Source organism: Mytilus trossulus, chromosome 3 (assembly GCF_036588685.1).
Source record: "Mytilus trossulus isolate FHL-02 chromosome 3, PNRI_Mtr1.1.1.hap1, whole genome shotgun sequence".
Lineage (NCBI taxonomy): Eukaryota > Metazoa > Mollusca > Bivalvia > Mytilida > Mytilidae > Mytilus > Mytilus trossulus.
In genome coordinates this window covers 77,475,863-77,494,284 of record NC_086375.1, presented here as the reverse complement: position 1 = coordinate 77,494,284, position 18,422 = coordinate 77,475,863, and the positions used below count along the sequence as shown (strand labels likewise).

Sequence of the window (18,422 nt, the reverse complement as noted above, 5' to 3'; positions counted from 1 at the left end):
CGCCTCCGCGTGCGGTAGTTTTATTCTCGCTACATTGAAGACCTGTTGGTGACCTTCTGCTGTTTTCTGTTCCATGCATGGTCGGGTTGTTGCTTTTTTACACATTCCCCATTTCCATTCTCAATTTTATTTGAAAACGTATTTGAATGGTGTGCTGAAAACAATATGATGTTAATAACAGGAAGTCCAAATGTTTGCTTATTGGATCTGAAAGAAAACTTGAGATTTGTAACGATGTCATGTGTGTAATATCGCAAAATCAAACTTCATTTCACAGTGTAGAAACAGAAAACATTTTTGGGATTGATAAAAATCTTTCACAATGTAGAAACAGAAAACTTTTTGGGATTGATAAAAATCTTTCACAATCAATTCAAATAGATAGAGTATGTGAGATTTTTTTTAGACGGACATTACACATAGGTGTCAATATTAACACACCCATCACTAAGTTTTCATAAATCATCAGGGGCGGGTCAAAGGAGGGGGAAGGTTCCCGGGGTTGTAATCCAACTTGGCCTTTGTTTTACGGTCAAGGCATTTGAATTGGGACATATGCTTGGATCCTTCCTTTGATCCTCGGTTGGAAACCCCTTTAAAATCACTGGATCCGCCCCAAGTGTAGATGGAGTGGGCATGTGCCCCATGTGCCTGCAAAACAAGTTAATTCTGATCATTATTTTTTTAGTATTTTTACTTAAGTATAATGCTTTTTTTCAGCATGGCAAAATTATTTTGTTATCTTTACTATAGTGCTTCTGCTAATTGTAGTTATTTTGTAACTAATCATATATGTGCTTTTTATGTGCAACCCATTCTATTATTGCTTGTGTGCTTTTATCTAATAAGTGCATGCGTCAGTGTGTGCTTTTATCTCATAAGTGCATGCTCCAGTGTGTGTTTAACTTTTAAGATGCTTAAAATATGTGAACTTTTGTTTTGCATATTTATATGATCGCCATGCAGGCCCCCAATATGAAAAGTTCTGGATCCGCCGCTGGGGAACAATGAAAGCTGTTAGTCCTATAATATTAGACTCTGGAGCGTGGAATGTAAATAATATGAACCTTCAGAGTCTTATATCATAGGACTATGAAAGCTGTATGACATACTGTTATGTTCAGTGCGTGAAGATTAGTGTCGACATCATCGGGGGCGAATTAACGATTATAGACTATGAAAGCATCTAAAGAACACAGATTCAGATTGGCGGAGTTTTCGAAAGTTTTAAAATGAACAAATCACCGATTGCTCCGAATACAGCTAAAAGAAAGAAGTTAGACGATGCCCTGAGTTATTTCACAGAAGGTTTATACATATCAAATACTTAAATTATCCTTTAGTTTAGATCTGTATAATCTCGGCCTGCTCGGGTAATGACCATTATCAGATTATGATAATTTACGATACAAATCCTTATATTTGTAACCAGGACAAGAGACCGACTACTGCTTTATGTTTATCAATTATACACTGACAAAAATGGCTGTGATTTCACAGTAAAATTATCTAACGTGACGGTACCCAAATTGCACCTATTTTGACAGTTTATTCAACTACGTTTTTGTCGAGCCTTCGACTTTACTCAAATTAGCGAGACTAAGCGATCCTACATTCCGTCGGCGTTGGCGGCGGCATCAACAAATATTCACTCTGTGGTTAAAGTTTTTGAAATTTTAATAACTTTCTTAAATTCTTCTTTCTTAAACTATACTGGATTTCTACCAAACTTTGACAGAAGCTTGTTTATGATCATAAGATAATATCCAGAAGTAAATTTTGTAAAAATAAGATTCCATTTTTTCCGTATTTTACTTATAAATGGACTTAGTCTTTTCTGCGGGGAAACATTATATTCACTCTGTGGTTAAAGTTTTTAGAATTTTAATAACTTTCTTAAACTATCCTGGGTTTGTACCAAACTTGGACAGAAGCTTGTTTATGATCATAAGATAGTATCCAGAAGTAAATTTTGTAAATAAATAAATCCATTTTTTCCATATTTTACTTTTAAATGGACTTAGTTTTTCTGCGGGGAACCATTACAATCACTCTGGTTAAAGTTTTTAAAATTTTAATAACTTTCTTAAACTATCCTGGGTTTGTAGATTAAATGAATAAATATATTGATTATCAACTTCAACATAAAAATAATGCGCATAAAAATCTAAAAGTTGGTTAAAGGTTTATATAATTTAATTCATTTTATCGTTTTATTGTATATACTCACAGTTTTTCTTAGTGGTTGGTGGGTCAATTATGTGGTCAGTGTTGAAAAGACCCACCCATTTAAATCACCTTTGTTGTGTTGATTTCTTTTGTATAAATATGTTACAAATCATTACATGTACCTGAGGGGGATTATCTCAAAGACTTTACCAGACTTTTTTTTTAATTTTTACACCACCTACAGCAAGGAAATAAAATGTTTATAAATCTAAATCCACAAAAGTTTTTAACTTTTTAAAACACAAAATGAATACAACTACTAAACATCTAGATCCTGCCAGGTGTTAAAACTTTTTAAACTAAACTGTTTTGTCTGTACTCATGAGAGTGTTAACATAGCCATTTTTGTCAAACCTTTATATTTACAGCTGACAAATATTTACTAATGAAGGGAAGCAACCATGTCACTCTTCCCACACCTCAAGAATCATCATACCATTATGATTCTCAGACACATTCCATAGCAGGAATTCCTCTTAAAACACCATGTTTTTTTTTAGTTGAGCGCCAAATGTAACCTTAAAGATAATGACATTAAAAAAATGCTTTGTCCCATCCGGGATAAAAACCCTGGGAACTCTGTATTACAATGCAGCACCTTATCCTAGTTAGCTAAAGATGGACGCCTCCGGGTGCGGGAATTTCTCGCTACATTGAAGACCTGTTGGTGACCTTCTGCTGTTGTGTTTTTTTTTTATTTTGGTCGGGTTGTTGTCTCTTTGACACATTCCCCATTTCCATTCTCAATTTTATTCTGTAGCGCAGGATTAAAACCATGGGAACTCTGTATTACAAGGCAGCACCTTTTCAGAGTAAGCTAAAGATGTACTTCTGTAGCTCAACCACTAACATCTGACTAAGTATCTACTAATGAAGGGAAGCAATCACATCACATATAAATGTAACATAAAATATTATCTGTCAGAAAAAAAATCTTAAAATAAAAGTCTGTGGAAACTATTTTATAAGGAAATTCAGTTTTTAAAACACAAAATGAATACAACTTGAATACATCTAGGTGCTGCCACAGTGTTAGAATTAACATGAAAAACAGCAACTAACAACAACCAGTAATAATAATGAGTAATAACAGGCTGCTGATTTGGGACAGGATGTGTCTGGGACTCTGGGTTAAACTAGTTTGAAGGCCTCTACCTCCCTTAACATGCTACAGTGGTGTAACAGTACAACAAATGAATCAAACTTGAAAAATTAATTGAAAAGGCATTACTAGGTATCGAAACATTGTAGAGCCATAGATAAATAGTGTAAATGTAGAGTGGGGTGCTCATTTTCGCCACATCTTTTCATGTTTTCTACAGTTTATGTTCAGGTCTAAAAGTTTTTGAAGTATACTGATATTTCTTTATGAAGATAACTTCAAATGCAAAATATTCTTAACTTTAAAACGTGTTTGTTTTGAGTAAAATCATCTGAAAAGTTGGATTAAAGAGTGTTTGAAATTTCCTGATTTTTTGTCAATGGGGGACACATATTCGCCATTTTTACACATCTATTTAAAACCAAATAACCGCAGTTTTAAACAACATTGATCAAATCAATTTCATTATAGATGAAAAGCAGACATTTCAAAGGTGTAAAAGACTGACATTTAGGGCATTCAGTCAAAGAATTACTTAGAAATACTTTTTTGAATTTGTGTTTTTTCTTCAGGAAATTGGCCGAAAATCGTTGTCCGTTTTTTCGCTCCTTTTTAGTAGGTGCCGCAATTTTGTATCAGTTTTGAAAATAAAAAAGTTGTTATATAATATCATAAACCGGTGTATGTCTTCCATTTCAGCCATCCTTTGAAGTTTTTACACCTCAAAATCATAAAACGGAGAAAATGTGTCCCCAGCGAATATGGGCACCCCACTCTATAAGAACATGATATTTAGTTTGATTCTAAATAACAAAATCAATATTAAAACAAAAAAAAAACCGATATTATGTTTATAATTATTGACACAGTGTTCAACTTTTGTATTTTCTTTTTCAGCTAGAGAACCTATTAAAGTAAGGGGCAATCTTCAACTACAGCTATGCTTAGACAGTTTAGAAAACATCTCCACAACAAAAGGCTTACCACCTGAACATATACTGGAGTTGATAGATGTTATTGGTACATGCAAACATGGTATGTACATGAAACTCTTGTCTACTGACAGTGATAGATGTTATTGGTACATGCAAACATGGTATGTACATGAAACTCTGTCCACTGACAGTACATAATCTGTCAATTGAATGCCAACTTGATCTATTTGATAAAATTGTGAAACCAATACTTCTGTATGGGTGCGAAGTTTGGGGTTTTGGAAATAATTCAATAATCGAGAGGGTTCATATTAAATTTTGTAAAATATTACTTGGAGTTAAAAAGTCTACTCCTGATTTTATGATTTATGGTGAATTGGGAAGATATCCATTAGATATTTCAATCAAGTTACGAATGATAAATTATTGGTTCAAGTTGGTAACTGGTAAACCTGACAAATTACCTTTTATTTTGTATAACTTAGCAACTGTCAAATATGGTACAAATATTTTATGGTTAAAACAAGTCAAATCAATTTTAGACACGTGTGGCTTGTCATATGTATGGGAAAATATCTTTTTTGTAAATAAAACATGGCAACATATAACCATCAAACAGAATTTGATAGATCAATTTAAACAAAAATGGCCTACAGGAATCACCAAAAGCATTAAATTATCGTTTATTTAAAGATACTTTGGAGTTTGAGAAATATTTGAATATTTTGGATGACAGGCAGATATCCTTATTTCTTAAATTTCGAACTTTGAACATGAAATTTCCAATAGAAACTGGAAGATGGCAAAATATAGAAAGAGAAAACAGAAAATGTATATTGTGTAATTCAGATGCCATTGGGGATGAATACCATTACTTTTTTAATTGTTCAGCTTTTGATAAATGTAGAAAACAATGTGTTGCATTTTACTATAGAAATAGACCAAACTCATTAAAGTTTTATGAATTAATGAATTCTAAAAAATGTACAGAACTGAACGAACTATGTAAACTTATTAAGGAGATCAATAACAAATTGAACTTTTCTGGGTGAACAATTGTGAACGCCTCTATCTACTTTCGTACATTATTTATTTGTGTAATTGTATTGAAATATGTATAATCTCTATACCTTTGTAATTTGGTTTGTGAGAATAAAGATATATATATATATGACAGTGATAGATGTTATTGGTACATGCAAACATGGTATGTACATGAAACTCTGTCCACTGACAGTGATAGATGTTATTGGTACATGCAAACATGGTATGTACATGAAACTGTGTCCACTGACAGTGATAGATGTTATTGGTACATGCAAACATGGTATGTCCATGAAACTCTGTCCACTGACAGTGATAGATGTTATTGGTACATGCAAACATGGTATGTCCATGAAACTCTGTCCACTGACAGTGATAGATGTTATTGGTACATGCAAACATGGTATGTACATGAAACTCTGTCTACATGCACAAGTCACAATCAACTCTTTGATATGTTTATGTATGTGTACACTATATGCAAAAAGGAGTAAAAACTTATATTGCCATGATTGTATTTTTAATCTGGCATGTCAGATTAAATCCATATTACATTTAAAGTATAAATGCAAGCAATTGAAAAACAAGAAATTTCAGTGATTTGATTATATAGACAATTTGAATAATAAAACGGAAAACAGATAAGAGGAATTTAAATAAATATCATCCAATATGTATAGAACTTTAATCACCAGCACTAGACTTCCTTGGAAAAAAGAAAGACATACAAACAAACAAAGATAACAAATAAAGAAAATTACATATATGGTCCACTAAACCTGATTTAGTAAAACCATGTGGTGGGGTTAAACCAGGCAAGTTTTAAGTTTACACAAACCTTCCAATTTGCCTATCTAGACCATATATCTTAAAACTAAAACACAACAAGAAAACCCTCGAAGTGAAGGTACCAACAAAGATGATCATGGACTTGAACATATAAAGAAGAGTCAAATGAGCTCACTTTTACAGGAAGTTAGCTAAAGCTGTCAATTGAAGCATACAGTAATAAGTATTGTCATGCATATTTGTATAATCGTTTTTATTTTGATTTTTAGCTGAGTCAATTAGTGCCAGATTGATCAAATTCCTAATTCCTGCTACTTTTGTACCTGAGAAGGCTATTGTTAAAACAATATCATATCTATGTACAAATAAACCTTCTACAAATATGCAGGTAAATATATGTACAATGTACTGATGTTCACTTGATAAATTACATCACATAAAAATCCACTATGGACTAAATTTGCATTATCAATCTGTATGTCAGCTAGAATATTCAATTGCAATATACTTTTAAGGCCTGCCATCAAAAGTTAATATTGAATTAAAAAAATTCCAGAGGTCCTCACCTCAGGATACAGGACTTTTAGGACTTAGTAGCTTTTATATTAACTTTTAATAATATATTCTTTAATAACAAAAAGATGCAACACTCAAAATATGCAATATTTTAACTTATTTGATCTTAAACATTTCTGTATCTTTTTACAGTGCCTGTTACTAAGATGGATATTAGTGATCTACGATTACATAGACACCAAAGATGATATACACAAACTGTATGGACTTATATTCTTCTTCCTTGACAACCAGACTATGGTAAGTCTACTTGAAAATTTTAAGTTTGTGGATGAATAAGAATAGTTCAATGAGATATCTGACCTTTGCCAGCAAAACATAGATCATTTACTAGAAGGCATATAATAATTCACAGAATATTTTTGTATAATTTTAACTTGAGGAACCTCTTTAAGTCAATTGGCAAATCCTTAGAAATAAAATATCTACAGAATAACATTTTTTCCTCAATACACAAAAATCGATAAATTGAATATTGTACCCACAAAAAAATTAATCTTCAGTAAATGGATTATGTTCTTGTTGGGGTTAGTATTACAGAAACTAACTTGATAAGGAAAAATATCACCCTTGCCATTAAAAGTATGATTATCAAAATAATACACCCATGTTTTTATTTCAGATGCCTTATGTTTGCCACTTGTTATTTTTGCTGACAAGAAAAGAAGATGTGAGAATGTTCCGAGTCAGGAAGCTCTTGAATCTTCAGAACAGAGTGGTACTCTAACATAAACTATTTATTAAGCATAGGCACTTCTATTCTATTCAAATCACCAGTACTATGTATAACAATTCTATGTTGCCATCTTGAATTCTTTGATAGACTTTAAAAATGGCTATTTAGCTTTAAGAATTTGCCTCTTCACAATCAAAAGAACAATGAGCAATTTCTTTCATGGATTGAGGGTACATGTTTAAAAAATATTACTTAAAATGCATTTGCTTTTCAAACTGTGAATTGAAATGCCAGTTTATCCTGTTCATATAAAAGGAACAGATCTGTCTGGCTGCAACTCTTTTTCTATTGGAATGAAGTAAAAGAAGAAAATCTGTTAACTTTAAACATTACATTCTAATCAATACTTTTCTTTTAAGTTATAAAAATACTGGTATAATTGATTGTTGGATTATTTGACCGAAAGTGCAGTTTATATATTATATGGTAGTCCTTTTGTAATATAAGACATACTATCTGTACCTGTTTTTATCTTATCACATGCTTATTGCATGCAAATACCTGGAAATGTAAATGAATATAACACCAAATGTTGTGTAATTATGATATAAACTTGCTTCTTTTCACAGGGTGCACAGCCATATTTGATTGGATTATTATCTATATATAAACTTTATTATCCAAACCTGGTATCTATGGTTCTTCCAAAGAACAAAAAAGTAAGTCATTAAGATTTAATGGTTATAATAATTTTTAAAACTTTATCTATACTTCAGCAATAACTTTACTTCAACACACTTAAAAATAATCTTTAAACCAACTTAACAAGAAGGATGAATGTATCTCATTTGATTCTGATATTATAAAGAATATGCAACTGGAAGAGATCACCAACTTAAGTTTTCATCATCCAAATATTATGAAACTCATACATAATGCTGAGAACCATAACAAGCAAACAGAGTTCTAATTTGGACAGTGAGTCATTTACCTTTCTAGAGTTGTGTCCCTTCTCAACTTAAAAATTGCAAAGCCTGAGCTGGAACATTGGTGTCCTCAGACACATTTTTTTTTTATTTTCATTTTAATTTACTCAAAGATTTGATTGTTTTTCTATTCAGTTATTTTTCCCTAGTAAAGATGGTAAATGGAAGATTGTTGTAGAGAAAGTTCAACTTAGCAGAGTTAATCAGAATACATTGGATACCACAGTAGCATCAGGAAGACTTCAGCTGGCAGATTCTAGTCAACTTAGAGGGGCTCCGGTAAGTTGTCATCATCTACATATATGTCTGCCTTTCAAAAAAAAGTATTTAATATTGGAAATAATTAATTCTAATGCAATTCGTTTGTAACGATAATTTTCATTGGACGTTGATAAATATTTTGAAGAGGTAAATTCCACCTTGTACAAGTCCGTAACTAAGACAGCCACCATTTTAAATTCTGATTTTATTTTGGTATGTAATTTCTCAAAAAGTAAACATGAAAGTAACATTTTGAGCACATTTTGAGCCTCAAAATGTTCTTTTTGTCAACTTTGAAACCATTTTGAAGCGTATGAAAGGTATAAATACATCTAGAGGTTCATATTTAACATCTTAAGTATACATATGATGTCACATTGTTTAGTTGCTAAAGACAATGCAACTGTTTTGCAGACTTTTTCATTTATGTCATTTTACGCAAAAATATTTGTTAAATGGTATTTATTTCAGTATGCTGCATTAGAATGGGATAACTGTATTGTATTTTAAGCTTTGCCTATGTAAAATTTGATTTTACTGTTGCAAATATCCATTTATCTATCTCCACTACGCATCGCTAGGTAAACTCAATTTGCGACAGTAAAATCTACGTTTTACGAAGGCCAAGCTTTAAATACAATACAGTTATCTCCTAGTTATTGATTTCAGTAAGTTAGTGTTGTAGAATTAGCACAAAAATGATGCATAGCAAAACACATAAAATTGAGAATGGAAATGGGGAATGTGTCAAAGAGACAACAACCCGACCAAATAAAAAAACAACAGCAGAAGGTCACCAACAGGTCTTCAATGTAGTGAGAAATTCCCGCACCAGGAGGTGTCCTTCAGCTGGCCCCTAAACAAATATATACTAGTTCAGTGATAATGAACGCCATACTAATTTATGTTTGTATAATTTACAACATCATGATATGGCAAGGTGTGCTAGAATGCCATGTGTAATTTAATTTACAGCTTTAGGACAGGTACTAGAATTTAATTAATATTTTAGTTTGCAGGAAATTGAGTGAAGTGTTAGGTTGAGTACAGAATAAAATCTAAGATGAAATGTCAGCAAGATTTGAAAATAAAACATCAGACACAACAAGTTATAATTATAATGTCAATAATAAATTTGTTCAACAGATATTCCAAGTTAATAGAGAAAAGTTAAGAATAAAGTGCATCTTAATATTTCATCATAAAGATCATAACAACAAAGATCTGGTAAAAAGAAAAAAACTCAACATTCATTAAGTTTAAATAGAAGTCAACCATCCAGATCATTCTAATCAGAGCAAAAAATCCAGTTGAATGTGAATATACATCAATTGAAAATGGAAGTACATTAAAGGTAGCATTTGAGAATACACAAATAAAAAGGTAACCTTGACCAAGTTGTATATCAATATCAAAAATGCTTGTCTGATGTAAAAGAAAGATATGGGGTTTCCATCCCTGACACAAAAAGCAAAGGAACAGTGCTTTAATTGCTGTTCTTCATGTCTGTTTGCAATAATGTAATATTTTTATCTTTCAGAGATCAAAACGAAGGAAAATAGATCCTGTTCCTATTGTTCACTCAAATGCATCAAGTAATATTGGAAACCCTGGGAAGGATACAGTAGAGGCCATGTTATATAAAAATAAACCATTTGTACAAGTGTCTGACTTGAAAGCTTTGATGCAGCGGCCTGATTACATTGAGGTATACTTTTACAACTTTAAAAAAATGTATCATCCTGTAAATGAGGCCAAATTTTTTTCTTCTTGTAATTTTGAGCTCATGCTTTCTTTTTTGGCAACCAGTTACATCAAGTAACAGTGGATTTTAGGGACAAAGATGGAATTGTTCCTTTCAGATAACTGTAAATTGAGAGAGAGAAAAAAATCATTTTAAAAAAAAAGCAATTTTTCAAGAATGGACCAAAATGCAAGAATATTTATGTATCAGATATCAGAATGAGTGTTCTTATTAATGTGATACTGCAGAAGTTTGATGACATGCCTTTATAGATCAGTTCAGCTTATAAAAATTACCATTTCCATTGTCTGAATGTATAGAAAGTTAAGTGGAAGACCCTCAAACAAAACAAAATGCTTTTAGCTTAAGTGATTTAAATGCAAAAATGTTCAGCAGGTTATATTTTCTTTTTTTAGCCACCAAGTCAGATAGGAGCCGTACTTAGAAATGAGTTATTACAACACTACATGTCTTATTCATTTGATGCTGTGACAGTAACAAGGTTTTCCTATTGGTTACAAGCTGTTCTTTATGAAGGTTAATAAATAATCTTATAATGGATTACATATTTTTTATGGTTGATTGTTTGGTCTCTTTATAATTATGTGTATGTTTTTGACACATTGTCATTTTTGTGTAATGTCTGAAATAGCAATTGAAATGAAACCCAGCTCAAATATGTCAAATACTGCACATTGGAGACACAAATTATAATACTTTTAAATCAATAATACAATTTTTATGTACAATAATATATATGTATTCTATAAATGCAAACTACTATTTTTTTAATTTACAAACTTGTTATTATAGTCGCTGTCAGCTAAAATTTGTAGCGGTTATCAGTTAAAATAATCGAAACTATCAATCGCGTTCACTCGAGATATAGGTTTTATCATTCCATTCATAAATCGCAAAAAGAAAAACCACTACTGACCTACCTTTTAAGTGATCACACTGTAATAATCCCGACCTTCACATTTTCCAGAATGTTTTACATTGTAATTCCGCCATCTTCGTTTCTATGAGGATCATTTGTTTACATGTGAAATTCGTCACTTGCGCAGTTTCCTGAAATGTTCTTTTCGTTGATGTGATGTGGTTTCCCGCGCTTTATGCAAATGTTATGAAATTGAACTCCACGGAAACACTTCCGGGAAAAACAATGGCGGATTCCACCATTCAAAATATTTTCTATTTGTCTACAGAGATACTGGATAGAACAGTAACAGTAGAAGATAAAGAAAGAATTGATGGTTTGCTGACAAAAGTTGTTAATTTTTCAAAATTTCTGCAAGTAAGTATAACTGTAAATATTTCAAGACTGACATGTTTAATTTTTGTGGAAAAAATCAAAAATATTGACAGAATAACCTAATATTTTATCACGATTTTATATAAGTGTGTACCTGTACATTGAAGAATGGCATAACAGTAAAAGACCAATTATCAGCTAGAATTTTATAATTTATTATGTAAGTGTTTTTGTACATTTAAGGAGGGTATACCAGCAGTAGACCAATTTTTAGCTACATTTTTGCATCGATGGAATGGAGAGGATTTTCGTGTTCATATTTTTAGACTGATAACCTACCACAGAATTTGTTCATTCCAAAGTAAGTAGATTATCTGAAATAAAATGTTGGATTAATGTTATAAAACAAAAATCTTATGAAGTACTACTTCCTAAAAAAAAAAATGGGGTATGCATCCATGACACAAAATCAGCACATACCCAGAAACAAAACATACAAAAAGCAAAGAAACAGCGTCAAGTTTCTATTCATTCAATTAATGTTAATATTTATAAAACATACATTTTAATATAATAATGTGCTGTATTATACATCGTAAATGTGAGTAAAAGGAGATTTGAGATATGTATATATGAGAAAACAACCCTACATAACAAAACCCAGAAAAATATGTCCCAGTTTATATGGTTGAAATTGTATACATATATTTCCTTACAGGATTACATGATAACATACTGGAGCCTTTGAGAAAGCTATACTTTTGTTCATCTGTTTACTTCAAGGTTAGTGATGTACCGGTTGTGTTAAAAGTTTTGATTTTATAGTTTTAAATGAATATTGATATTTTGAATTACTAGCTGTAAATTTATAGTAAAGCTCTTTGGTAATGGTAATGCAGTAAAAGAGCTAGCAAAGCTCTCTAATTTGATATTGTATTGCCGTATGATAGAGAGTTTGTTATTACAGCTCTAAAAATCATAAAAGATATCAGGCTTACAATAAGTTTTGCTTGACACATGTTTTGTTCTGTGAGTATATGATTTAGTAAAGTGTTGGTTCAAAAGAGGTATTCCTTGTAACATTGTGAAAGTGTCAAAAATTTCTAATGTCTGCATATAAAGAGATAACTGCTGAAGACAATTTTATCAAAGATCAAGATCTTTTTATGTGAATTTCAGTGTCAAGTGATACACTGCCTAACAGCATTGCTTCGTAATTTGGCTGCCTTTGAATGGCCAAGGGTCCAAGAAAGCAATAAAGCAGATGAAGTAGATGGTCAGACTCCTACAATTTTGTAAGTATTTGTAAATTTATGTAAAATTTTAAGGTGACATGCAAGGTTTTATTGTTTAACTATACAATGTTATAAAAATTTAGTTTGAATTATAACAAACAAACAAAATTTCAAAATGAAAAATTAGTTGCTTGTATATTTTAAAATTTTAAGTTGTATCATTTTTCCAGCTAGTACTTCACTAATACTTAAATGATGCTGATGCCAGGTAATATACTGCAGCTGTGCTATTTGAGCAGTCATATTGCATTGGCCATATATTCATATGTGATATACAGTCACTGACCGTATATCACCTTGTTTATGACGTTGACAGTGTGTTTCCGTAGAGTTTTATTTATGACGTATATAAAGAATAATCATACATTGTCCCGAAATATCAATGTTATTTGTACTTGGCTCGAAACAGGTAGAAATGCTCTGCACAGCCTCGCCTTTTTCTAAGCCTTGTACAAATAACATTGATAATTCGAAACAATGAATGATTAATCTATATACATACTTGGATCTGTAGAAAGATTGTGTTTTTTTTAGACAAAGCCTCATTGTCGGTGTACAAGACCAGATTAGATAAAGATGGTTAAAATTGTTTTACAGATTATTCTCATTTTGAAACCAGTACTGTGCATTTGTTTACAAGCATATACATAAATATATATGCAAATATATTGATTATCATTTCAAAGTGATTATTTTGAATTTTTGACAGATCCTGTTTATTTCATGAAGATACAGAAGAGTATGAAGGTGTTGTGACTTTACTAGAATTAGTGCGGTACATCAGTGATATGTGTGTATTAGGTCAACAAATGGATGATAGTCATAATCTACTCATACACATCAACTTAAACTTTATGGAATTAGTAAGTCTATACAAAAAGCTATGAAAAAAGGATAGATCAAAGTTAAATTCATTACAACTTTTGATTTGGGATGAGAAATGAATATTTGAATTTATGGAAATTAGAAGATGAAAAATGTGTAGGATATATATTAAAAGCATTGATAATACATGAAAAAAATAACAGAAATCACAAAAAGAAATCATACCGAACCCTCAGTCAAAATATCTGACACATAAAGACAAACAACAACCTACATGATAGGCTGACTAGGTTTTGGCACAATATGGGGTCGAATTCCATCAGTTTTACATGCACTCTCACCCTCCAGAGGCGGATTAAGAGAGGGCCCAAGCCCCCCTTTTCTGGGAAAATTTTGGTTGATTATATAGGGAATCACTGAAGCATGACCAGAGCGGGCCCCCTCTTAGGCAGTCAGTGGGCCCCAACTTATGAAAACTTCTGAATCCACCACTTCCCTGACCCTGTTCTTAGCTCACCTGGCCTAAAGGGTGCGAGTGGGGCGTCTGTGTACTGGGAACTCATTTTTGTTTTAGTTTTAGCTTATTAAATATGCTTTTGTTATATTTCAGGTAGCCAGTCTGTTTTCACAATACAATATACCTGTTGTACCGTTCCCTGTCAAAGATCTTTTGTTATATTTCAGGTAGCAAGTCTGTTTTCACAATACAATATACCTGTAGTACTGTTCCCTGTCAAAGATCTTTTGTTATATTTCAGGTAGCCAGTCTGTTTTCACAATGCAATATTCCTGTAGTACCGTTCCCTGTCAAAGATCTTGTGTTATATTTCAGGTAGCCAGTCTGTTTTCACAATACAATATTCCTGTAGTACCGTTCCCTGTCAAAGATCTTTTGTTATATTTCAGGTAGCCAGTCTGTTTTCACAATACAATATTCCTGTTGTACCGTTCCCTGTCAAAGATATATTTATGAGACCATTCTTACTAGAGAATGCAATGGGACCAGCTCGTGTTTGTTCTATCATTACCATGTAAGACAATTATTAGATAACACTGAATTTGATCCAGCCATCATTTTGTTAGTGCATAAAAATTCTTCAAACTGTAGAAAATTCTTTTTGAGAAATGAATAGAATGTCATAATATGGTGACTGAACTGCAGAAAACACATTTTCAATGCAGTTGTGATGTCATTTAAAAATATCAAAACAAACCTATTTGACTGTTTTTATCGCTATGATTTTATGATGTTGAGAAACATTCCAACAAACTAATACATTCCCAGTATATGGTACATTTTTTTCTGTAGCAATTTAGTCCTCATGATCTTAATTTGTTTTTAGACAATACAAGGTCTAATTATAACTGGTTTTGCTCTTGAGAAATACTTGAATATGTGTCTGTTTGCCATTACTACTATTACTTTGGTCACAATAAAGTACTGTGATTTCCTAGTGAAATAAAAATCAATAATTTTACTCCTCATACATGACTACATCAAAATAATTGAGAATGCTGTAGAAAAAAACATAGATCCTTTCATATCATACTTTATTGCAATAAATATAAGTCCATGGTCTATATAATAAAAAGAATAACTAATTAACGAATTGAAGTTTAAAATAAAAATTTGCCATGCCCATTCATGAAGTAATGTGTTGTTTGATTACTTAATGTATATTTTCCGGTCCCAAGTCAGGAGCCTCTGGTCTTTGTTAGTCTTGTATTATTTTAATTTTAGTTTCTTGTTTACAATTTGGATATTAGTATGGCGTTCATTATCACTGAACTAGTATATATTTGTTTAAGGGCCAGCTGTAGGACACCTCAGGGTGATAGATTTTCTTGTTACATTGAAGACCTGTTGGTAACCTTCTGCTGTTGTTTTTTCTATGGTCAGGTTGTTGTCTCTTTGATACATTCTCCATTTCCATTCTCAATTTTATATATGAAATCTTGGATTAGTAGTTCTACAAGTTATTTTAGATTTTTCATTAGTTACAATTATGGAAGCTTTTTAATTGGTTGTCAGTTATATAGTTTTCAGAATCATTGTGGTAAAATGATGAACAGTAGATTTGAAGGTGAAAATTTAATGTCTTTTTTTCCTTTTCCTTTATTATTTAAACAGGTACAAGAATTCATTAGAACTACAGAAACGGCAGACAATAGGAACAGAATATGATGAAGTTATCAATAAGAAAGCAATAATCAGGAAATGTAATGACCTTATCTTAGATGTGTCTGATGCTTTGTTAAGGAATAGAGCTTTCACAAGGAAAGTTGATGGAAGTTTTTTCAACTTTAATCCTCAGGACTACGGTGAATCTCTGAAGGTCAAAGAAGATGTATTCACTGTTTATTTACACCAAGCTTTTCTGGGTTTTGCTATGAAATTTTTGAAAGAGGTAATTTACTGATAGGTTAAGTAAAAGCAGTTCATGCATTTATTTATGATCTTGTTGAAGGCATTTATAAAAATTATTATTTAAATTAAAAAACAAGCATTATAGTCATCCCTACTGTTGACAAAAAATGTGCAGAAATTCAAATTAATTTATAAATTACCAAGTTCTACATCAAAGTTTGCATCTCCATTATAAAAGAGGTAAATAGATTCTATTAAATTCAATCATAAGGAAATAAGAAGTTTATACATTTTACCAGGACCAACAAATAAAGCTATATTAAAGGGGGGAGGAAAGAAAGGATTGTTTGTTTGCATTTTGATTAATACTCAGATTTTGAAACAAAATACATTTTGAAATCTTAAAATAACTTCTCCTCCAGAATTAAATGCATGGTGGGCATGAGATATATTTTTTCAAATACCCCAACCACCCATGAAATAAAAATGTCAAAATTCAACAACCCCATTAATGCATATAAGTTTTGAAACAACCCTATATGTTAACATATTTAAAGTAGAAATTTGAAATGCATGTTTATTATCAGGATTTAAACGAGATATGTTTTTTCTTCTTTTGCTCTCGTTACAGACCCAGCCAATAGAACAGTTTGGACATCCTAGAGGAATCAAGGTAAGTTATATGATGAGCCTGTTGATAAAAATAATGGATCCTTCAAGCCCATTAGAATATAACAAAATTAATGAAAAATGGAGGAGTAACTTTTGGTCATTGGTAGTGTATATCAATTTATTCAGTTGAAATTCTTGTATATTTTATTAAAATATACATTTAATTAATAAATAGTGTTAGCACAGTGAAGATGACAACAAAATGCATAAAAACATAGAAAGGTCCATGAAAAACTTCAAAATGTTCAAGATAGACCACAACAAAAAGACAAATTCAGTCCATGAAGCACCTGACAGTAACTAAACATTAAGCAACATGAATTCCCCCCAAGACAGGTGTTGCCTAAGATGCAAGCTGTTTCTAAGTTTTTAAGTTATTGGATCTTCTGAATTACTAGTATTAGCTGCGGTATCGTAGCTCTAAGGTCCATATGATTTTTTTTATTATTTGTGGACCACAAATAGTCAAAAAATAACATAAGGACCTAAGAGCTACGATACCACAGCTACTTAATTATATACCCATACAGTTTCTTAACTTAACTCAGAGTAAATAATTGTTTCTATACACTATGATAAAAAATAACTTTCAGGGATATAAAGTGGAACACACAGAAACTGATTTTACGCTTAGTATCTATTTTATTGATATATTTCTTTTTATTCATCATACTATAGTTGGGTTGTTTTCTTCAAAGCCTTACCCAGTAATTGTATGTCTTTGGAAGACTTAGCTGGCTCAAAAATGGCACTTTGGTAAGGGATAGAGGATCCTTTTTATTAGGTGGGGTGAGTGGAGTCAGTGTTATATGTATATATAATGTGTAATCTAATATAATAAGAAATGTCTAACTAAGAAATTGAAAAAAAATCATGTTTCATATTTCAATATTTTGTTGTATAAAGTAATTTCTTAACCATTTTTACAGGGAGTTAAAGAGACATACTTTGATTTTTTGGAACGTGAACATTTGGATGATATTCCAAAGTATAACAAAGTTTTCATTAGGAAAGGGAATCAATCAACAACTTCTGCTGGTTAACAAGAATGATATTTCCAAATAAACAGTTTTTATTAGGAATGGGAGTAAATCAACAATTTTTGCTGTCTGACTAGAAAGATTTTCACAAATATAAAAAAAGTTTTTTCATATGGAAATAATAGAGTCTACAGACACATATTCCTGGCTGACTGCAACGGTATTCCAGTATGTAACAAATTTTTCATAAAGAAGGGGATTTAATGGACATCTACTGCTGGCTGACTAGAAGGATGTTCTCAAATATAAGTTTTTATAAATAGAAGAAGTGAAGAGATAGATATGAATACATAGAAACATTATCGTAAAAATCAAACAATAATATTAATAAAAATAAATTTTACACATACAATGGATTCTATTTCATTAAAATTAGATCACAGTAATATATATTTATCATTTTTAACCGGATTTTTGTGACAAAAATGTTGGTTATTGATTTGGGGATGAATGGCGGCCGGGCAGTCGGGCGGGCGGCAACTAAATGTTGTGCATACATTTACTCATGAACTGTACAACCAAAGCTTTTAAAATTTTAATATGTTGTTACTGACAACAAAAAGAAGGTCAAGTTCAATAATGACGATTTTGACTTTTACCGTTCAGGAGTTATGGTTCTTGGAAG

At 31.5% G+C, this 18,422-nt stretch overlaps 1 protein-coding gene across 1 annotated transcript; it reads left to right on the top strand.

Moving 5' to 3' along the window:
* The first annotated feature begins 1,151 nt into the window (after positions 1-1,151).
* Positions 1,152-18,132, top strand: LOC134712489 (centromere protein I-like). Its single transcript, XM_063574084.1, has 18 exons — positions 1,152-1,308; positions 4,229-4,366; positions 6,369-6,487; positions 6,808-6,915; positions 7,298-7,393; positions 7,981-8,070; positions 8,473-8,616; positions 10,139-10,306; positions 10,759-10,879; positions 11,551-11,639; positions 11,841-11,958; positions 12,316-12,380; positions 12,777-12,892; positions 13,602-13,755; positions 14,624-14,748; positions 15,849-16,125; positions 16,717-16,758; positions 17,687-18,132. Exons 1-18 carry the CDS (start codon positions 1,233-1,235, stop codon positions 17,798-17,800), a joined length of 2,160 nt encoding a protein of 719 aa, XP_063430154.1. The 5' UTR covers positions 1,152-1,232; the 3' UTR covers positions 17,801-18,132.
* Positions 18,133-18,422: the final 290 nt, after the last annotated feature.

What these genes read in the sequence shown, in the direction of transcription:
- LOC134712489 (XM_063574084.1), top strand. Translation starts at nt 1,233, where the DNA reads ATGAACAAATCACCGATTGCTCCGAATACAGCTAAAAGAAAGAAGTTA. An exon ending in TCCTTGACAACCAGACTATG is followed by an intron (nt 6,916 to 7,297) that starts GTAAGTCTACTT and finishes TTTTTATTTCAG; the next exon opens with ATGCCTTATGTTTGCCACTT. An exon ending in GGTCAGACTCCTACAATTTT is followed by an intron (nt 12,893 to 13,601) that starts GTAAGTATTTGT and finishes AATTTTTGACAG; the next exon opens with ATCCTGTTTATTTCATGAAG.